The following is a 22897-nucleotide window of genomic DNA, read 5'->3' as shown; positions in this document are numbered from 1 at the left end:
GTGGCGATGGGACACCACAACTGCTACCAGGCCTGCCCAGGAGGGGGCACGGGAGAATGCGAGGAAGAGCCACACACAAGGCTCAGCCTTTCCTCGGCTGGTAAAGCAGGGAGAGAACAGGAGTCTACCCAGAAAGGCCGCACTGCCCACGGGACCCCTATCTGATTCACTCTGTGATGCTGCCCAACTTGCTTGCCTCTCCACGACTTTGTTTCCACATTTCTGGAGAAGACCAAAAGGGTCCTAATTGCCCCCAAGTTCAAAGCACTTTCCAAACACGGTCCAGGATGTGGGTGTGAAGACCCACAGCAGGCTAGACAGCCCCACTGCCCACAGCAAAGGTTTCCCAAGGCTGCTTCTTCCCAGCCGGCCTTCCTACCCAAAACCAGACAGGTCTGCTTAGCAGCTCCCATGCTGGGGACCAGACAACCAGACCCCAGAGAATGGAGCAGGGTGTGAGTGTCCTTCCTCAGAGAAGCTGGTGGCGATACTCTAACCATAGACCTAATGGAGCAGTTCAGTTGGAGGTGACCAGCAAAGTCCCGTAGTTCTTGGCCATAGGTTGTGAAAGCATCCTGGGTCATCCTACCAGAACGCAGGGATACTTTTTTGTCTTTCTACTTGGTCAAGAGGCATAGCTTCTGAGGCTGGAGGAGGAACAGGGGCACCCCCCCCCCCAGCTCAGTGAACCTGGGCCAGCTCTAGTGGCCCCCTGGAGTTGTTCATTAGAGCATAAAAGAGTGGCAGAAGCAGCTCTGGATGAGCCTTAGCCCGAGGGGGCCCCACCCCCTGCAGCTGCTATGCAAGCAACCCCCCCTCCTTTCCCAACAAAGGTTCCGTTCATGGGGGGCTGGGAGCATCCTCCTGCCTGACCTGTTTGCCCAGCTGGCAGCAGGAGCAGCACAGAGGGAAAACTGAGCAGTAGTTGCTCCAGATCACCGCCCGCAGGGGGATAGCTATGAATAAATCATTGGGGTCAAAAGCAAGGCTCCTGGGGAGACAAAGACCCCCCAGCTCAGCACTGTTAATGAAAGAGGCTGCAGGGATAGCCACCTCCCATGAGAGGTCCATTCTGACTTGTCCCCCACTGCTCCCTCTGCTCCATACCTACAAAAAGGACGAGGCAGGGGCCTTCGTTGAGCTGCACAGCATTGGAGTCCGAGAGCTCCAGCACGGGCTTCGGGTGCCACGGGAACTCCCTGCAGTCCTCATCATTGAGCACCTCCACCCGGCCCTGCCGAGTGATCACCTCCCCCTGGGGGTCCAGCACAATGAGAGTGGGGATGCCTGCAAGAAAGACATAGCACTTACGAGGCCGCTGTCCTGAGACAGTGTGGAGCCTGTCTTCCAGACCAGGGAAATACACATATGTAGTCACAGTAGGATTCCCAGGAAGCCCTGGGCTGAGACTAAGTGTGGTTGCTGACTAGCTCCAGAACAGCTCCGGGTCTGTGTGGGGTCACTCCTTGGAGTGCAGAGCAAGCCTGGGTCTTGCGAGTTCTTGGGGGTAATACTGTGAAGGAGCTGGAGCCCCCGTCTTTCCCAGCTCCAGCAATAGCAACTGAGCGACAAAACACAGGAGCCAGCACTCCTGCAGTGTGCCCAAGGTTTGTGTACACACACACACACACACACACACACACACACACATTGAACTGAGCACAGGGTCTTGGCACATAGGTGCAGCCTATCAGTCAGTGGTGGGCATACCCTAAAGAGACCCCCAAAGGTACATCAGGCCCCCCGAGTTGGCAGAGAGCAGACAGAAGTGGCATAAAGACACCAACAGACCCTCCCACACAGTGCATGGTTACACACACAGAGCAAGACAATAGATGTGAGCAGGGTCCTTATACAGTCACCAAGGCCACCCCAAGAGCCCCAGTGAGCAGGGATGTTCAGGAAAGGGAGGAACCTGGTTCAGGCCACAGACCAAATTAGGAGGCAGAGGACAGCTGGGCCACAGCCCTGCTGCCTGAGGAAAATCCAATACACGCTAAGAGTATTCCCCAGAAGGAGCAGGACATGCACGTCTGGACTGGAGCAACGAATACACAGACTGCTTGCCTTTGTAGCACATACACTCTCCCTATAAATCCCCAAATGAACACCTGGGGGGAAATCCGAACCTGCTTTATAGCTACATCTGGGCTTGCCACCTCCTTGCTCTTTGTACCCCGCTCCCCACTGCTGCTCTTCTGGCCAGAGCTACCACACACACACACAGAGTCTGCCTCTGCCCTGCGCTTTGGGGACACTTGTCTCGCCACTGGTAGCTGGTCCCCTCCCCAGTAGAGCTCTCTAGGTACCCCCCCTTGGGGGCAGACCAGAGCCTGAATTTTATATGAAAGCCACAGCAATTTAATATTTATAAGCTCTGAAGTATTTGGTCAGTAATTTGCTCCACTGACATTTTACTTCTCCATGGGGTGTGCAGCGAGGTACCAGAAGTATGTCCCTAGTGTTCTGTAACCTGCTGTGGCAGTGGGCCCAGTGGACACGCAGTGGTGGGCCTGTCTTCAAAAGGAATAAACGGTCCGTTTGGTTCACACCTATTAGAAGAAGTAGCTGGAAGGGTGTGACGGGGAACAGGTGAAAAGGGCCCCGCTCGTGGTAACCATTCCTGTGTTCTTTTAAGTCTTAAACAGGAGTCCTGGGAAGTTGTCCTAATGACTACCCAGAGCCTGGACCCATGCTGGCTGTGTCTCCACACAGAGGATTTAAGTCAGTAGCCCAAAGGGAGCCTGGAGCAGGAGGCCACACGGGACAGCCTGGGACACATGAGTGATCCACACTGCCACGTCCCCATCCCTAAAAAGCCTTGGCACAGGTCTTTAATTTGAACTGGTATTTCGGAAATTGGGCAATTCTGAGCACTGGGTAAACCAGCGCCCGCCCACTGCTATGATTAAACACAGCAGCGGCCCTGTTTTTAGCCTGGACTCAGGATGCAGAGTGGATCTGGGAAGGGCAAGCAGGAGCAGAACTGGGGAAGGGAAGGGCAGATGAGCCTGACAGCAGGGAGTCTGCTTCCTCTGTCTCTCCATGGTGGGATTCATCTGCTCCTCTCTTGAGTCCTGTGGGGACCAGCACAGGAGAGCAAGGACTCAGGCTGGCTGCGGGGAAGCCCTCTGGCCAGGCTCTCTTCTCTCCATCCCCTTAGCTCTGAAAAACTAAGAAGTACCTCTCTTAGCTTCGGTTCTTTGGGCTTCACCAAAGCCTGTGAGGTCCCGGGATAGGGCAGTGTAAGGAGTGTGACTCTGGTGCATGGGACACACCCAATCAGACCCAGACAGTACCTGTGTTCCTGTGTTCACCTTTTTGTCTACCTTTCCCTTCTGGTGACCTTGGGCTTGACCTCAGACCCCTCTAAGAATGGACTCTGCTGCTGAGTCAGAGGGCTGGCCGAGAGAAGGGGAGCTTGCCTCTGCAGTGTCTGCTCTGCCGGGCACAACATAATTGCCACCTACTTAATCATCCTCACAAGCTGTGGGGACCACTACAAGACCACCCAGCCAGTCCCAGTGGGCTGTGGCTCTGTCTCCAGGATACACATGGTCTTTGCCGAGGGCTCCTCTCCCAGCACCTGGCTTGGGCCAGGGAGGTTCTGAGAACCATAGTTTCCCAAACTACTTGCCTCTCTCAACTTCCCTCCCTGGAGCGGTGGCAGATGCTGGGGGTGTCAGCACCCCGTTTTCCCCTCCTGGGCATTTAGTCCCTAAATCAGGCTTTCCCAAGTCACTACTTCAGAGAAAACAGGGTGCAGCCTTGAGAAACTTCAAGGGAACATCAAATTTTTCATCAATGCGGTCATGCAAAATCCTTCTCCCCAGTGAGGGGCTTCTGGGGGAACAAAGGAGGCAGCTTATCACTGCTGGGCCCAGACTTATTTCCCAGCAAAGCCAGCTGGAAGGTTGGGGGAAAGGTGCAGATTCCTGGAGTTCTAAAAAGATCCCGCGGTCCCTTAACTTCTTTCAGCCTCATTTCCAAAAACTGCCAAATGGGGATGTCAGATTCTATCTTACTTGATTATGGGGAGGAATAAAAAGATAAAATGTAAAACATTTCAGCAGAGTCCTGGGGATATTGTACGTGTTCCATAAGTAATAGCAAATATTATAAGCCCACTCATAGTTTTAAAAACCCTCCCAGAAAAGGCACAGAGGGTGGGAACCGGGTAAGAGAGAAGCAGAAACCTCAGCCAGGGTGGAGAACATTAGCTAAGGAATGGGAGGTATGAGTAAAAGTCCCAGCAACAGCAATGTCTGCCAGGCAAGCTCCCCTTGTGAGCTGGGAAGACACATACACCACCATTCCCAGAGAGGACTCAGCCTAAGCCTTCAGCTCCAGGGAGCCGGTGCTGGACTCCCCTCCACAATCCCTGTCAAAGCACAGAGAAAGAACAAGGCCTACACCTTCCTCCTAGGGAGACCCACTGGAGTTTAAAACAACCTCAAAACAATGCATAGAGTCCATCCTACAGTTTAGTCTGGTTGTTTCTCTGTTGCTAAGGAAACAGTTTGTGGGGATGGGAGGGTGGAGGTGGGACAAAGAAGCTGAAGAAGGCATTGGAGGAAGAAAGGAGCCAGGAGGGGTAGCACCTAGCTCTGTCTGCATCCGGATGGCAGCATCCAAAGGGGCTTCCAGACCCTAAAGACCAATGGGAGCAGGAGGAGAAACTGGAGAAAAGAAGAAATGTAAGCTAGGGCACACTGCAGGGCAAGATGCTGAGAGAGGGTAGAAATGGCTGCCAGGGGGGTGCAGACAGTTGGAAAGGGTTGTGATACACAGCTAAGAGAAAGACTCAGACGGCACAGGGCTACAGGTGCGAGTACATTGTAGCTATGTGTATGCATGGGAACAGTGACCAAAGGGACTCAGCAAAGTGGAAACAGTTTCAGAGTAAACCAGGAGGCCAGATGAGATGGGAGAGCAGCTGAGTTTAAGTGATGTAAAATGTGGGCTCTATGTTTAAAACGGAAATCAGAACTGAAGGGCAGTAGGGCTGGGGTGGGGATCAGAAACCAAATCAAACCCCGGCAAAACCAGCAGCCAGTTCCACTCATCAGATGTCTCTCCTGCTGCGCCCAGCCCCAAAGCAGAGAGCTCAGGAGAGGGCAGGGGCATCTGGTATAGGTGGCAAAGCCCAGAAAAACTCAACTCAGGTTAGAGAGATGGGTTTGGCCCAACTAGGACTTGGCCAGAGGATACAAAAGCTGCTCAGTCTGCACCAAGAGACATGTAGGCTATGTTCTTAGAAATCCAGAAAACAGCTGGGCGGTGTTGGTGCACACCTTTAATCCCAGCACTCGGGAGGCAGAGGCAGGTGGATCTCTGTGAGTTTGAAGCCAGCCTGATCTACAAGAGCTAGTTCCAGGAACCCTGAAGCTAGTTTCCAGAGAAACCCTGTCTTGAAAAACCTGAAAAGAAAGAAAGAAAGAAAGAAAGAAAGAAAGAAAGAAAGAAAGAAAGAAAGAAAGAAAGAAAAAAAAAATCCGTCAGTCAAGAGTGGAGCAGATCTGCTAAGCTCACTCCCATCAACACGGGAGCAGATAAGTCAGTCAGCACAGTTAACCCATGGAGCCCTTCCCAGGCCTGAAAATAAACCAACTAGATATGAATATTAGTGGGGATACATTTTAAGACATAATGTAAGTGAAAAAAATCAAGTTGGAAAATTACATTATGACGGCATTTAGAGTATGCTTCTAAAAGACGCACCAAGGAAGCGATACATTATTCATGGGTTCATATGCATGCAGGGAAATGCGGAAGCGGCTTATGAGGTTATGAAGTAGATACACTAGATACACGGTGGTGATTCCCAGGGGAAGGGAGGCAGAGGAGCGCAAGGGCCTTGTCTTTGTCTGTAATGCTTTCTTTACTCTTTCTTCTTTCTTTTCTCCTTTTTTGAGAGAGTTGGGTATGCTGAGGAATAGACACAGGACCTGAATTCTATTCTAAATATCTGAACCAAGTCTTCTTGGTGCAGAATGGGTGTTTACTACATTGTCCTCTGTTCTTGCCCCTATCTTTTTTCCTTTTTCTGTGCTCACAATTAAATGCAACAAACAAAACAGAACACCAAGGCCGCTCAGTGGATTCCCAGGCTGCCCTGGCTGCCCTCCGCCAGCAGACAGGCAGATCTACACAGAGGCGCCAGCCTTTTGAATACGAAGATTTGTCTAAAAAAAAAAAAAAAAAAAAAAAAAAACCCACGCCAGCTCAGCCACTTGCCCTCTACTGATTGAAAAGACACAGCTCTAAAAATGTCATTTTTATGTTTACAGAATGCTTCAAGTCCATTTTCTGAAGGAAGTAAGGAAGAGGGCAAAGTAAGGGGCAGAGAGGGGAGGAGGGAAGTGGGAGAGGCAGAGTGACTGAGCAAGAGGAAAAAGAAACACAACGCTCTATATTGGCGACAGCAAGGCTCTACGTATTAGCCACCCAGTTCCTGCCTCCCACAGGCTGGGGATGAAGGATAGAGAGAAAGGACAAAAGCGCCTAGGTCCCTCGCCCAAGACAGAAGGGCCCCTAAGCCTCCTTGCAAAAGAACATGGTGTTCTGCGATACTCTCCAGCAGCCCCGGGTTACTTAGACAATGGCTAATGGGATTTGCCTTTTGCCAAGTGTGTCTAAATGGTTCCCTTAAAAAGGCTTTTTTAAACAGCTTATAGGGCCCCCAATTCCCCAGACTGTACAGAGCACTGGGAGCAGGGAGGCCTGTGGGGAACCCTGCTCTTTCAGGGAGACAAAGGAGATGGAGGGAAGCCAAATGCCAAATCCTCAGTGAGCCGGGGTGGCCCCATGATGACTTCACACAAACCCAGGGCTGAGTCCAAGGCATCTAAAGGGGCAGTGACCAGGCCACTGGCAGCTGCCAGACTTTGGTCCATCTAGCATAGGGCAAACTTGTCAAGACCTGCGACATACCTACCCTGTGCCAGGGCGCCTCAGTGCCTGTGACACCTCAGCTGTCAGCATGTGGAAAGGCCACTCTGGAGGAAGACTCTCTCTCTCTCTCTCTGGTATAGGGACACTCTGGGCATAGATCCCAAGACACTCAGAGGCCATGCTCCTTTTGTATTATATATTTTCACCCAAGCCAGTCAAGACAATAGGGAGGACCTGGGTGGCTGTCAGATCAAGTCTCAGTCTCTCTCTCTCTCTCTCTCTCTCTCTCTCTCTCTCTCTCTCTGACAAAGACCAGGTGGAGGTAGCTCAGCCTGGGTACCGCTTAGGGAATGTTCTAGCACTTCTCTGTAAAGCTACTTCATCAGCCTGGCATGGCATGGCAGCACACACCTATAACCCTAGCACCTGGAAGGCAGAAGCAAGTGGAACATTACTGCAAGTCTGAAGCCAGCCTGGTCTACATAGCAAGTTCCAGGCCAGCCAAGGTTACATAATGAGACCCTGCTAAAAAACAAAACATAAATAAATAAATAAATAAATAAATAAATAAATAAATAAATAATAAAGGTGTGTGCCCTGTGCCTGTGCCTGTGCTCTCGGCACAGGAAGGCTGTCATAGAAAGGTTACTATGATTTTTAGGCCAGCCTGGGTTACATGGTGAATTCCAGTCCAGCCTAGGCCGTAGAGTAATACCTTGTCTCAAAACAAACCGACAAAACAACCAACCATGGGAGAGCTGGCTCAGTGGTTAAGAGCACTCGCATAATTCCAGTGGACCCAGACTTGAGTTCCAGAATCCACATGGTGATTGACAGCCATCCACAACTCTGATTCCACAGAATCTGACTCCCTCTTCCTGCCTCTGAAGGCACCATGTACACATGTGGTGCACAGACCTGCATACTAGCAAAATACTCCCATATACAACAAACTTTAGGAAAGGGCTGGAGAGATGGCTCAGAGGTTAAGAGCACTGACTGCTCTTCCAGAGGTCCTGAGTTCGGTTCTCAGCAACCACATGGTGGCTCACAACCATCTGTAATGAGATCTGGTGCCCTCTTCTGGCCTGCAGGTATACATGCAGATAGAACACTGTATACATAATAAATAAATAAATTTAAAAAAAACTTTAGGAAAAACCTTCTAAAAATAAATAAGTAGAATTTCAATAAATAAATATATAACAAACAAACAAATAAATAAAGAGAAATTCAAATATACCACCTGCTTGAGACAGCTTCTAAGAGGTGCTATGAGATAATTTCCTAGAATAAATCCCTATAAAGTGGGATTTCTTCTTTTTAAATTTATTATTACGTTTTTAAAGATCTATCCATCCACACTCACTGCTGTATATGAAGAACAGGAATTCTCAAAAGCCTGATGCTAAAGCCACGTGATAGTAATCTTCACCATCAACTTGGCCGGGTTTGGAATCACCCGGGAGACAGGGACCACCGCTCTCTGTGTATCTGTGAGGGCATGTCTATGGAGGGCTAACTAGAAGACTCATTCTGAATATGGACAGACCATCCCATGGGCTACGACCAGGACAGAATGAAGGGGAGAAAGGGCAAAAGTCAACAGTGTGTCACCATCCCTCCTTCTCCACCACCTGAGCCATGGGGCCATGAACTGAGTGGCTTGGCCACGCCTTCCTTATCACCCGTCTGAAGCTGAGAGCCTAGGTAACCGGTCCTTCTTATGCTGTCTGTCACACTGATGAACCGCTAACACAGATGAAGATAGAACATTCATTGTCACCAGAAGAGGCTGCCACTGGAGGACAACATCATCCCTGGGGCTCAACCAGCCTACAGTACATCTTGCCTGTAGTCTCAAGAAAGGCCTTAGTCACAAGTTAGGGGCCTATGGCATGGCCTTGAGGACTATGAAGCTAGGAGCAGCTTCTTGCTCACTGAACAGTCACAAAGAGACAGCCATGTCTCCTTTAAGTAGAAAATGGAGTCACTTTTAGAGCGAGGAAACTTAATCCCAATGGTGGAAAAGTCAAAACTCAACCCCATATATTTCTGTTTTTGTAGTGCGGGGAGGGAGCCTAAGCAAGCACCTACCCTTGTCTTTCCCAAGAAAGAACCCATTGAGCTACAGGAAGGAGCTGTTTTATCTAGCATAGGGAAGAATCTAGCTTGTTTCTGTGATATTATTATTTATTTCTGAACAACACTGTAAGGCAAATCCAGCGGTCAACAACTTGAAGAAATGTCTTCAGCTGAAAGACAGTATGAGTGTAACACACACATAAAGACACGGACACGCAGACACAGACATGCAGACACGGACACGCGGACACTGACACAAACTTGTTAGAAGTGTTTCATCTATATTACTTCTCAGCAATTTTCTGTCAGAGGTTCATCATGCCAAATTTGCAGAGGAGGAAATGGAAGCTCAGGGACTCCAAGCGACAGAACCAAAGATTATCCTTTAGCCTGCGTGACAGTGACACCTTGGAGGGGAGGTGCTGGTCCAGCGGATTTGGAAGCATATGCTCCACAGGCCATCCACATCAGAAGCACCATTCGAGGGGACGAGAAGCACTGTTTTACTGGAGCAAGTACTTAAAACCCCACCCCACCCCAGAACCCCAAAGTGAGCAGCAGTAATGAGGTATAAGTCATCTTATATGCCATAAAATTCACCCCAAGTTCTCTTTAAAAAGATTTACTTTATTTTTTAAATTGTGTATTTGTGTGTGTGTGTGTGTGCACACGCGCGCGCGTGCGTGCGTGTCTCTGTGGCTATCCAAGGAAGCTAGGTGAGTCCCTAGAGCTAGAGTTATACTTACAGATCACTGTGAACCTCCTGATATGGATTCTGGGAACTGAACTTGGACTCTTTATAAGAGCAGTGCAAACTCTTAACCACTGAGCCATCTTTCCAGTCACTAGTCCCCAAGTAATCCAGAGATCCGCTTGCCTCTGCCTCCCGAGTGCAGGAATTAAAGGTGTGCACCACCACTGCCTGGTCCAAGTAATTTTTAAAACATGTGAGGAACATGAACACTCAGAAAGTAAAACCTAGTTTTTTGTTTGGTTGCTTTGGTCTTACTGAAACCGAGTCTCCCTATATAGCTTAGACTACCATGGCACTGGCGCTCCTCCTGCCTCTGACTTCCAGATGCTCGGGTTACAGGCATGCATCACCAGGCTTTGTTTCAAAGATGTTCTTTCTCTGCTAAAAAGGAGGCCAGGATGTAGAAGCCCAGATGGGCAGGTTTCCATCCAGGCTGCACAGAGTTCAGGCCTGGGATGCTTACCTTGGATTCCATACAGTCGGTTGAGACGCGACCGTCGGGCCTCATCAGTGTAGGGGACAGCGAGCCACGGCATCTCACTGAAGTACTGCTTGAAAGACTCCTCCGACCTACAGAAAGATGTGGAGAAAACTTCTTTCTCTTGTGTGTATTTCTACTCGGTCCTTCCTGCCATTACTGTCATACCAGCTCCTACAGGGTTGAGGTTCCTAACATCAAGCTCCTAACCTAGCGCCGCAGGCACCAGAATACAGGCGTTCACTATTCTACCCATTCTGCTGTTCAGCAAATGAGTCCGTCCACGAGGTGGCTCCCAAACCACGCCAGGCCACGCCAGCATCCTACCAACTATGCCTATGCACAACTTTTCATCTTCAGCACAGACATGTTTGGTTTTTTAAAAGGTTCAGACTCGCTGGGCGGTGGTGGCGCATGCCTTTAATCCCAGCACTCGGGAGGCAGAGGCAGGCGGATCTCTGTGAGTTCGAGGTCAGCCTGGTCTACAAGAGCTAGTTCCAGGACAGGCTCCAAAGCTACGGAGAAACCTTGTCTCGAAAAACAAAAAAACAAAAGCAAAAACAACAACAAAAAAAGGTTCAGACTGAATACACACCATGATTGTGTTCCCGTGCACCCCTAGTTTGCATGCAGAGCTGCGGTGTGCACAGAACTAGGCACTCGGAACCAAGCCTACACCTATGACTGTACGTACGAGAAATGTTCGGGAAGGTAAAGACACTGAAGCTACAGAAGCACATTAGGGCTGGCTACGGCCATGTGCGATGACCATGAAGGGCAAAAGGGAGCCTTCTACGTGATGGAAATGTCTGTATCTTGACTCTCTGACAATAGTGACATGGGTAAACATGTGGGGCAAAGCTCAGGGGACTACAAACCTAAAATGGATGCAATTTATTTGTATAGAATTTGTGTTTCAATAAAGATGATACAGTCTAAAGCTTTAAATGTCTTCAGGCTTGTCTCCAGTCCCTTGCACCGAGACCAGGAACTGTGGGGTGGGACCATGAGCCAAGTAATAGCACAGGAAGTACAATGTCAAAGTTACAATGTGGCATCTTGAGAGTCTCTGTGGCCAGGACTTCAGGAGGCAGAAACTCCTGATGTCTGTCTGGATCCTGATTGGAGTGCTAAGCTGAAGACTATGTATCAATGAATGGACAGGTGAGAAGCAGAAACCACTGAGGCTAACGAGACAAGGCTCTGGAATGAAAAACTACACCGTCCTCAGTTGGGTGATTGATTGATTGATTGATTGACTGATTGATTGATGAATGATTCCTTCCTTCTTTCCTCCCCCCACCCCTTCCCGTCTCTTTCATTTGTTTTTCCTAGACAGAGTTTCACTGTGTAGCCCTGGCTGTCCTGAAACTCACTTTGTATACCAGGCTAGCCTCGAACTCTGAGATCTGCCTGCCTCTGCATCCCAGAGTGCTGGGATTAAAGGCGTGCGCCACCACTGCTTGACTTATGTGATTTCTTTTCCACATGCATTAAAGTAGCCTTAGACAGAGTGTGTGGCCAGGTTGAAGAAAATGAATACATATCCTCACAAAACAATCCCATCATGCTAGTCTCTAGCTTGCTTCCATCCTCCATATTTCCCCTGAACCAAAACTGCAATCTTGATTTCAGCTGACCACAACCTGGACTGAGACGTGCCTCAGTGTTTGCTGTAAGGTTTATCTGAGTTACTTACTATCCCAGATTGGTCTTCTCTGGGTCCTACTCTATGGCTTACACTGAGGAAGACATATGACGTAAAAGAAACGGGGAGAAGCCATTATCGGAAAAGCGGCATAGCGCGGACACTTCAGGGGTACACAGTACCTGTCTGCGCTGACGAAGATGATCTCGAACTTCTGGCCTGCTTCCTTGATCTTCCGGTAGGATTCCACCAGCACTCGGGTGAGGCTCCGGCAGGGTGGTCACTGAAAAACAAGAGCCCCTGCCATATTACAAGTCTCTACTTCCAGCACTGGCCACTGGGGGCCCGGTGAGAAGGGTAGGGCTGGGACAGCAAAATCCAGTTTATGCAAGAGCTAAGTAAGCTTGCATCTCTTCCTGGCAATCAGTAGGCACACACACAGGCCAGCCTAGGCAGTGTGCAGCAGTTAGCCGTGAGATACCACCCCTTAGGGAGCCTGAGAAATCTCATCAGGATGGCTTCGGAGAGGTCATTTTCTTTTTCTTTTCTTTTCTTTTTTTAAAGATCTATTTCTTTATTATATATACAGTGTTCTGACTGCATGTATGCCTGCATGCCATAAGAAGGCACCAGATCTCGATACAAATGGTCGTGAGTCACTGTGTGGTTGCTAGGAGTTGAACTCAAGATTGGAAGAACAGCTAGTGTTCTTAACCGCTGTTCTCCAGCCCAAGAGGTCGTTTTCTTGCTGCCATCATCCATAGCTTGAGCATTTACTGTCATCGGTGAGCAAGGAAAGGCAAAGCCAGGGAATGTCTGTCAGAGTTCCCCACCTCGCAAAGACTAGCACTCTTGGCCCAGTGGTGACTCGCTCACTTCCTTCAGTCTAAACTAAGGAGAGACCAAACACTCACCCAGTGCGCAGAGAAATAGACGCCCACGTGAGACCCCTCCAGGCTGCTGCTCTCCAGTGACTGCCCATTATTTCTAAGCAGGGGCCCTGCAACGACTTCCCGGAAGGGCTTAGGTCCCCAAGGGAATTCCAGACCTGAAACAGGCAACAGATTGCGAGAATGTCAAGGCTCTTTGCGGTGGCCTGGGACCTGGGAGTCCTCAGGACTATAGGCACAGCTTTGCGACCGTAAAGTATTTATTAGCCTAGCCAGAGGATCTGCAGCCAACGCAGAAACAAAGGAACTCAGGCTAGCAAGATGGCTCCGTGGCTAAGGGAGTCTGGAGCCAGGCCTCACAGCCTGGGTTCAATCCCTGGTACATGTGAAGGAAAGAGAGAACAGGCTCTCAAGTACTAACCTCTGATCTCTACATGTATGCGGGGGCATGTGTGCGCCAACAAACACAATACAAACATGCACCAAACAAGCTGTTAGGAAACTTAATTAAAAAACCAGAAACTCGTCCATGGCACAGCCTCATTACCGCCTAAGCAGTGGTTCCTGTGCCGGGAGGGTAAGAAGGCCCCTCTCTAGACGGCTAGCTGCAGATCAGAAGCAAGGTTACAGACGGACAAGCAGAACAGAAAGGAGACCAGACCAGAGCCGACCTCCTAGGTAACTGACAGAAGGCTGGGTCTCTGGTACCAACATCAGATACTACCCCACCCAGATAGCGATTCAATCCCATCCTGCCAGCTCCACGGTTCCCAGCCCGGAATGTATACCAGAACCCACTGTAGGCCACGCCCCCAGAGACTCTAAAGCAACAGCCTGGGCTGGGGCCTAGGAAACCAGTGAAAATTGAAATGTAATAAAAATGGACACTTCCAAAACCCAGATGGTCAGCACTGACACTTAGGCTCCCAGCAGGAGGAGGAGCTAGAGTGTTCCCAGCTCACAGGGTGGTCCAAGGCCCACTGCCTCAAAATCTCCTGAGGGGCCAGGGATGAGAGCCCAGTTAAAAATGCAGGTGTCCACACCTACCCGGAAACCAGAGGACACAAAACTCCAAGGAGCCGGTGGTGAGGCTGCCCAGAGTACTAATCTTGGGAGTTGGTGGGGTATGAGTTCACCATGTCCTGACTCTTACAAAGGGCAATCCTCCTACATAGGAAATCTCCCTCTACCCACCCCCTTCCTATCTCAAGCCTCAGGACACAATTCTGACTAGCCTGGACCTCACTATGCAGATCAAGTTGGCCTCATTTTACAGAATGCCACCATGTGCCTCTGCCTCCCAAGTGCTGGGATTAAAAGGTGCCCTACCACACTGGCCTTGCTATCCATTTTTCTGGGAGTAGCTCAGGTTGACTTTGAACTCAGAATCTTCATAGCCTCCAGAATATCAGGGCTTCAGGTATATACCACTATATCCAGATCTCTCTCTCTCTCTCTCTCTCTCTCTCTCTCTCTCTCTCTCTCTCTCTCTCTCTCTCTCTCTCTCTCTCTCTCTCTCTCTCTCTCTCTCTCTGTGTGTGTGTGTGTGTATGGGGGTTTATTGTAAAGCTTTGTGACCAAGGATGAATCCTCTAGCTGGGTCAGTAAGCAAGGTGGTGGTCTTGCAGCTCGTATTTGGGTAGTGCAAGAAGAGAAGTGCCGACCTTGGCCAGACCCCGAGTATGTGGTCCAGGCAGACTTCCCAGTGCATGGCCAGCAGCCAGCAGGTCAGCATGAGCAGGGCCATTGGGAACTGGGACTTAAACCACACCAGGCAAGGCAGTGCATTCACCACTGAGGCCAAGAGAACAACACAGAGATGGAGATGTGGGTGACGTGGTGAAGCATTCTGAATCCAAATCTGAGATCCACCCCCGCCCCAGATTGGGTTTCTCTGGGTAGCCCTGGCTGTCCTGGAGGGCACCATGTAGACCAGGCTAGTCTTGAAATCACATGAGATCTGCCTGCCTCTGCCTTTTGAGTGTTGTAGAATATTATTTTAAGATGTGTTATATTTGTTTATGCTATGGAACATTTATTTTAATGATGCAAAGATGTGTGGCATTTTTTTATGTTGCATTTGTTTAACTCTGTGAAGTTGTGATTCTTTGCCTGTCTAAAACACCTGATTGGTCTAATAAAGCGCTGAATGGCCAATAGTGAGGCAGGCTAAAGGACAGGTGCGGCTGGCAGGCAGAGAGAATAAATAGAAGGAGAAAAAGGGAGCAAAGGAAGAAGGAGGAAGAGAGAACAAGGAGTGAGAAAAGAAGCCAGCCACCCAGCCAGCCACGGAGTAAGAGTGAACGTAAGAATAGGAAAAAGCCCAGAGGCAAAAGGTGGCCGGTATAATTACGATAAGAAAATCTGGCTAGAAATAAGCCAAGCTAAATCTAGTCATTCCTAAGAAAGAATCCATGTGTGATTTATTTGAGAGCTGAATGGCAGGCCCTCCAAAGAGTAAAACCACTACAAAAAAAAAAAAAAAAAAAAGCCTAAGTGCTGGGATTAAAGGCATGTGATACCTCCGTCTGGCTCCAAACTTTTTTGACAGTCATGAAATTTCAGATTTCAGGCCTCAGTGATCAAGAGACTGAGACAGGAAAAGGGCACAGATTTGGAACAGCCTGGGCTATGTAGCAAGTTTCAAGGTAGCTTGGGCAAACAATGAATTCTTGACTAAATGAATGAATGAATGCTGGGCGGTAGTGGCGCACGCCTTTAATCCCAGCACTCGGAGGCAGAGGCGGGCGGATCTCTGTGAGTTTGAGGCCAGCTTGATCTACAAAGAGAGAGTTCTAGTCTAGCCTGGGTTGTTACACAGAGAGACCCTGTCTCAAAAAAACAAAACAAACAAACAAAGCCCCAAGGTTTTATTTTGGAGGTTAAGGACAGTCATTAGTGACATATATGCAAATATCCCCAAATCTAAGAAATCCCCAGATCCAAGTCTTTCTGTTCCCAATCCAACTGAGGACCGAGCCTAGGAATACCCGCCTCGGGTACTACCCAGGATGGATTCAATTCCACCACGCCATCCCAGGATTCTCAAGTGGGGAGGGCCAGTGAGATTGCTGAGCAGGTAAAGGCGCCTGCTGTACACTCAAGGACTTTGGATAAAGGACACTCTATATTTTATTTTTTATTTCCCTGTATCTATATATCGTGAACGTGGAAGGACAGTGGACAGCTGATGGGGGTTGGTTCTCTCCTTCCACCATGGTGGTTTTCTCTCCTTTCACCATAGGAATGGAATTCAGGGTGTCAGGCTTGGTGACAAGCTCCTTTACCCACTAAGTCATCAGCCCTTTGCTCTGTGTGTGGATGTGCATGTGTGTGTGTGTTATATGTTTTGTTTTTGTTGAAACAGGGTGTCATTGTGTATCCTTGGCTTATCTGGAACTTGCTGTGCAGACCATGCTGGTCTTGAACTCACAGAAACCCACCTATGTCTGCCTTCTGAGTGCTGGGATTAAAGTACACACTGCCACGCCCAGCTACTCTTATATTTTAAGAGGACTCCTCCTATACATATGCAGACTCTTCTTGTTAACGTGGCTGCGGCCACGGAAACAGCACTAGGTTCAGTATCTGGGTTCTTGCCGCTTTTCAACAGTCTCCCCAGCCCTCCAGCTGAGCACTTCCTCCCAGATCCCATCTGCTTTGGCCCTGGAATTAATGTCACCCTGGAGGGACATTCTGAGCCTTTAAAAATCTTAACCATGACCTGGAGAATAGAGTAATTTCGTCCCGACAATATTCTCTAGTCATGTAAACCTACTTACAGCACTTCATTAGTACTGATGTCCAGGAGGGGATAGAATGGGGCCAGGGAGGGGGCGTCAGGCACATCCAACCTACCTTCTGGGTCGTCTCGGATCACCAGGAGCCCATTTCTGCACACAACCTTCCCTGTGGTAGCATCTAGGAATATCAGCGATGGAATGTTGGAGATTCGGTATTTGTTCCAAAGTTTAAGCTATAAAAAGAAAAGCAGGATAAGGTGGTTAAACCCAATCCAAATTAATTGCAGAGTTCTTTCAAGTCCCTCAGCCCCAGGAAGAGAAGAGTGGAAAAGCATTAGAAGGGAATAACGGACTCAAATCAGAGCTGCCGGGCAACAGGGCTGGGTTAAATTATAACCCCAGGTGCCTCTGTGGTCCTGTAGGGTGTGGGAGCCTAGAAGGTTTGTGCTGTGACAAAGGTGGAACATTGGTAGAGGGACATTTAGTCTCTTATCGGTCCCCAGGGAACATCTGACAGTCACAATAAAGAACTTCCATCTCTGGAGAGCAGTGGGACTTCTCCCAGGTGACCTGCAAAGGAAGGGAATCAGCTCCACCCAGCAGCAGGCAGCAAGCAGCAGCCGGTCACCAGCCAGGGAGAAGGGAACAAGTTTCCCAGCAAAGACAAATCATTCAAACGTGCGCCACTCTCTACACTTGTCCAGGCCTGTGATTGGAACAGCATCCTTGCTATATATGTGTACCATTTGTCTTGCGGAACGCAGGCAAAAAACCGGCCCCAGCCCTCAGCTCTCAGTGCCGCTCCAAACAGCCTCCAGGCTGCTGGCTGAGTGTTGATGTTGGCAGGGAGAACCTTTAGGTCTAAGAAGGACACTGAGAACCTGGGAACATCAAAGCCCTGGAAGAAGCCAGATTTTTGCAGGCTCTATTGCTTGTTCATGGCCATGGGGTGAACACCCTTTCAGTGGGCTGCTGCGTGCTCTGAGATGTAACTACCAGGCCCAAGCACCAACACCATGAAGAGCTCCAAACAGAAAGAAGCAAAAGACAGGTGCACAAGGGTTGTAGGACTCCCTTGTGGGGGACCTGGGAGTCCAGGCAGGGAGGTTTAGCCACTGGCCAAGCAGGGCAGGTATGTGTAGAAGGGTAACAGCCCCAGAGGTGAAGGTGGTTGCACACAGCAAGGAAAGGGGTGAGCGGTTGGGGCTCAGATGGCATTTAATACAATTGCAGGCGGAGGATCTGCCAAGAAACGCGAGGCTTCTCAGCCTATAGAGACACATGGCTTGGTGGAAGGGTTATTGGATCCTGCTTCAAACTGGGTGGCCGTGCTTGATTGCTTACCAGCCCCACATTTCCGGTGGGGCTCAAAAGCAACCTCTTCACAAGGGTGGCTGTGAGCAGCTGTGCGCAGCTTCCGACCACCACTGCGTCACTGCACAGAAGCCTGATCTGGGCTCAGATCGAGCATCCTTTATTGTTATTGTTTTGAGACCAGGTCTCATCACGTAGCTGAGGTTGACTTAGCGTTAGTGGTGAAACTCAGCCTAGCCTTGAACTCTGATCTTCCCGCACCAGTCCTAGCCGTTGATGAGATTCCCCACCCCACCCTGATTTTTTGAGGCAGGGTTTCTCTGTGTAGCACTGGCTGTCCTGATACTCACTCTATAGACCAGGCTGACCTGGAATTCTGAGGTCCACCTGCCTCTGCCTCCTAAGTGGCACCCAGGATATTCATGAGACACTTCAGAGATTGACAACAAACAAGACACTCCACTGGAATTATTAACTTAAACTTCCTGTGCCAGAGTCCAACCAGGCTCCCTAAAGGTGTCCAAGGCAGGGGAGGGTTGTGCACTGGAGCGATGGCTTGGCAGTTTAGAGTACTTGCTTCACGATTGTGGGGACTGGATTTCAGACCCTAGCATCCACGTGACAAGCCTGCTATCATTAGATAAATACCTGTAACTATAGTTCCAACGGGAGCAGACAGAAGGAACTGTCTGCTGGTTTCCAGCCTAGATGAGACTCGAGCCCCAGGTATAGAGAGAGGCCCTCCCTCAAAGAGATAGGTGAGCAACAGGGGAGGGACACAATACCTTCTTCCTTGTGGGAACACATACCCGCACATTCTCTGCCCATACACACACAGAGAAGGAGGGAAGGAGGGAGGGAGGGAGGAGAAAAAAATTTAAACAGAAAGGTTGAGATCACTGAATTGAAATTTTTATTGTTTAAAATGTAATTTTTGAAGGGGGGGAGTTAGCCACTTCAAAAAATTGGAAAAGAGCCAATAACAAAAATGAAGTTAACCCAGGATCCATCGCTTGGGAAAGCTGAGACCACACTCTCTCCTGGCAGCCGCAAGGGAGAGAGCCAGTCTGTTTCCTAGCTCCTGTGCCAGAGCTATCACTGATGCCAGTGTTTCCAATCTGATAGAGAAAATGCACCTCACTTCCCTGGCTACCTGGGAAATATTTCTTTACACTGTGTGAATATGTGTCACTGTGGCTGGGTTAATAAAGAAGCTGACTGGCCAACAACAGGACAGGTAGAGGTTAGGCGGGACTTGCAGACAAAAAGAGCGTGAAGAAGGGGAGGAGACTCAGAATCGTGATCAGGCAGGGAGAGAACCAAGATGAATGTGCTGTGCTGAAAGAAGGAACCGCCGTGTGGCAGAGGGTAGTAAGAAACATGGGTTAATTTAACCTATAAGAGTTAGCAGCAAGTCTAAGCTAGCAGCCAAGCATTTATAATTAGCAAATAGTCTCTACATGGTTATTTGGGAACTGGCTGGCGGGACAGAAAAGCCTGCTATTTTATTCTAACTGATGTTAGCACGCACATGGCTAGTAACGCACTGTCAGCTCACGTACAGCTAACGACTCATCGGGCTTTCTTTTTTTGTGTTTTAGAACTGGCAAGGCTGAGATTCACTATGCGGCTATAAACTGAGTGTTTACTGTGTGCGAGGTCTTTTCTAAACACAGGAGGCATGAGAAAGAACAAGGCCGATGAAGTTGCTGCCCTGAGTAGAGCTTCTGCTCTCATGGGTGAAAAAGACGATAAATAGGAATAAAAATGGAACAATAATTTTAGACACTTGTAGGGAATAGAAAGAAATCCTTGCAGAGAAAGAGTAAAGGCAAGCTTAGAAGAATGGACCACATTTTAGTGAGAGGCACTCTCTCCATACATATACAGACACACAGACAAACCTACATACACACACATATACACACACATACACACACACAAGTACACATGTATGATGAATGACATGGGGACGCAGACTTCTAACAAAGCAAGTTACACACATAGAGAAGGCCACCTGCAGCCAAAGGAACCTGTAAAAAGGCAGGAGGCTGGCTGCAAGGCCCAGAGGAGATGCAGTCAGAGCTACAGCCCTAGTCCCCCTACCTAGGTATCTTAGGAAAAGAGGGCCAGGGTGTATCTCAGTGGTAATAGACAGACAGGTAGGTAGAGAGATTAACAGACTGGCTGACTGACCAACCACTTGGAGTCCAATCATGTATTTATTTTATTTTTATTTTGTGTATGTGTGTCACATGTAGGCAGGTACCTTTGGAAGCCACAAGAGGGTGTCAGATCTCCTGGTACTGGAGCACAGGTGGCTGTAAGATGCCTGACATGGTTGCTAAGAACTTAAGCAAGTACTCTTAACTACTGAACCATTTCCCCAGTCCTACCCTTGTGAGTTTTTTTTTGGGGGGGGGGTATAAAAAACTAACAATGATAGGAAAAAGAAAGAGTGACGCCAGTGTCCAGGCAACCTGGGCTCTAAATGCTTGGTAGAGATGGTGTACTGCCAGACGAGAAGAACTCCGTGCACACTGTTCTGCCCCCTGTCAGCACAGATAGGTTTTCTCGAAGGATTCATCATGGGGAACTAAGAACTCTGATAATCCTAATCTTCCCTCCTACCTAGTGGGGAGTGTTCCTTCCTCGGGTCACGGGAGGGCAGGAGGGTAGCAGGTCGTGACTCCTATTCCCACTGATTGTTGGGTCTTTCTTCCAAGTGCAGGCCTGGCTTAGGGGAACATCTGCTGCTTCCATGCTTAGAAGGGACCGAAGAGCCGATCCTTTCACAGCCTAACCCATCGTGCTCTAGTTTAGGACAGTGATTTATTTAGGAACTTCCTCATCGGTGAGCTCTGTCTGTGGCCCAGCACAGGCTTTCTCAGGCCACAGACCAAGGTCACTCGGCTTAGAAACAGTGCAGAAGGCCCAGAAAAAATCAGTCTGACCTTTTCTTTTTCAATATTTAAATTTTGTTAATTAATGAATTTATTTGTGTATGAGGTTTTTTTTTTTGCATGCCATTTATGTCTTTGTACAACATGTGTGTCTGATTCCCCTTGGAGAACAGAAGAGGGTGCCAGATCTCTAGGAACTGGAGTTCCAGAATGTAGTGTACTTTCAAGTGGGTGTTGGGAATCGAACCCAGGTCCTCTAGAAGGACAGGCAGTGCTCTTAACCACTGAGCTATCTCTCCAGCCATTCTTTTCTTTTTTTAGAATTCCCATGCACATGCACACATCTGTGGTTGTGCACGACTTGTGTGCTGTGCCCATGGAGGCCTGACAAAGGCATCAGATGCCCTGAAGCTGGAGTACAGGGGGTTAGGGGTCTCCAGATGTGGGTGCTGGAGCCACACTCAACATCCTCTAGAAGACCCTCTTAACCAATGTGCCATCTCTACAGCACCTCGCCCCATACCTGAATCAGATCCTAATACCTGACCAGAAAGCTGGCCCTTAGGTTGAAGTGGTCATCTTTGCCTCTGCTGAGGGCTCTACCACACTGAAGGATAGGAGAAAAGCTTGAGCTTCAAGACGCATCACTTGCTAGGCAGTGGTGGCACACGCCTTTAATTCCAGCACTCAGGAGGCAAAGACAGATGGATCTCTGTGAGTTTGAGGCCAGCCTGGTCTACAGAGTGAGTTCCAGGACAGGACAGGCTCTAAACCTACAGAGAATCCCTGTCTCAAAAAAAAAAAAAAAAAAAAAGAAATATTCACTGTGCCTTAAGGTCCATTAAAGGTTTCCCAGAAGCCTCTAAAAATAGGCTTCTTAACCATTGGAAGGGGAGGTCACGCATACACTTCCATTGTAGAAAAATATACATTTGGGAGGCAGAGGTAGGCGGATCTGAGTTCAAGGCCAGCCTGGAACTACAGAGTAAGTTCCAGAACAGCAAGGACTGTTATATAGAGAAACCCTGTCTCAAAACCAAACTAACCAAACAAAAAGAAAGGAAGGAATGATGGAGTGGGGGAGGGAAGGAAGGAAGAAAGAGAGAGAAAAAGAAGTGCACGCACTGGAAGTCTGTGGGTGATATCACAGAGCTCAAGAATCCTGAAGTCCACTGGTGGGACCTGCAGAGCTACAATATGTCTGTGGGGCCCCAACAAAGACTCTTTGTGTTAACAGAATTCATACTGGACCGATCTTGACTCTGACACAACAGGGACCACCTTTATGCCCGCCATTCAAATGTCAAACAGAAGCAGCACCCGCCTAAAACCTAAGCTGCCAGCATGAAGTGGGTGGTAAATGCCAAGGTTCTGCTGTCAGCGCCTAATGAGTGACCACAGCGTCCAGACCTTGTCTCAGGGCAGTGGTGATACCTAGATAACGTGCTGAGGTGAGCTAAGTGCACTTTTAAAAAAGCACCCCGGCAGCCATGAATAGTGGTGCACACCTTTGATCCTAGCACTCAGGAGGTAGAAGCAGGTGGATCTCTGAGAGTCTGAGACCAGCCCCGGTCTACACAGAGTTCCAGGACAGCCAGGGCTACAAAGAGAGACCCTATCTCCAAACCCATCTTCCCAAAGAAAGCACCTCCAAAAGTGAGCTCATATTCTTGTCGGTATTACAATCAAGTTGGTGGTGTTTGTGTGTGTGTGTGTGTGTGTGTGTGTGTGTGTGTGTGTGTGTGTGCTGAGGACTGAACCGAGGGTTTCATTTACTCCAGGCCAAGGGCCCTGCTACGGAGCCCCAGAGCCCCCAGAGCCCCAGAACCCCCAGGGCACCCAGAATCCCAAGATTGAATCCTCAGTAATTCATCATCTAAAGTTTCATCTGAGGAGGAAACATGTCAGCACAGAGAGAAAACAGGCCACCTGCTGGCCGCGAACCTCACTCCTCTTCAGTGGGCAGGTCACACCTTCCTAAGAGCACACCATATACCCTCACCGCATCTTGCGTGAGCCCAAGGAAGGTGTCACATGTGGAAACACTTTCATTGTAAGAGCCGGATATACATGCTATGCTTCATTAACATTGGGATCCAATTTATGCTCACTTCCCCCTTGTCTTGTCAGCGTCCTCTTCGAAGAACGCTGCCTCGTCAGCTTTGTTTTACAGTTCATCAACTGAGTG

At 49.0% G+C, this 22897-nt stretch overlaps 1 protein-coding gene across 1 annotated transcript in view; it reads right to left on the bottom strand.

Annotated features, from left to right (window-relative positions):
- Positions 1–22897, bottom strand: part of Nxn (nucleoredoxin) — a 145713-nt gene that overhangs the window by 4714 nt on the left and 118102 nt on the right. The window contains 5 exon segments of the mRNA XM_050128800.1: positions 1108–1287; positions 10197–10303; positions 12042–12142; positions 12774–12907; positions 16608–16725. Coding sequence (XP_049984757.1) covers positions 1108–1287; positions 10197–10303; positions 12042–12142; positions 12774–12907; positions 16608–16725 — 640 coding nt within the window.

Source organism: Alexandromys fortis, unplaced genomic scaffold (assembly GCF_014885135.2).
Source record: "Alexandromys fortis isolate MF-2015 unplaced genomic scaffold, M_Fortis_MF-2015_v1.1 scaffold_80, whole genome shotgun sequence".
NCBI lineage: Eukaryota > Metazoa > Chordata > Mammalia > Rodentia > Cricetidae > Alexandromys > Alexandromys fortis.
The sequence above is the reverse complement of the archived record's forward strand: the minus strand, read 5'-3'. Positions and strand labels throughout refer to the sequence as shown.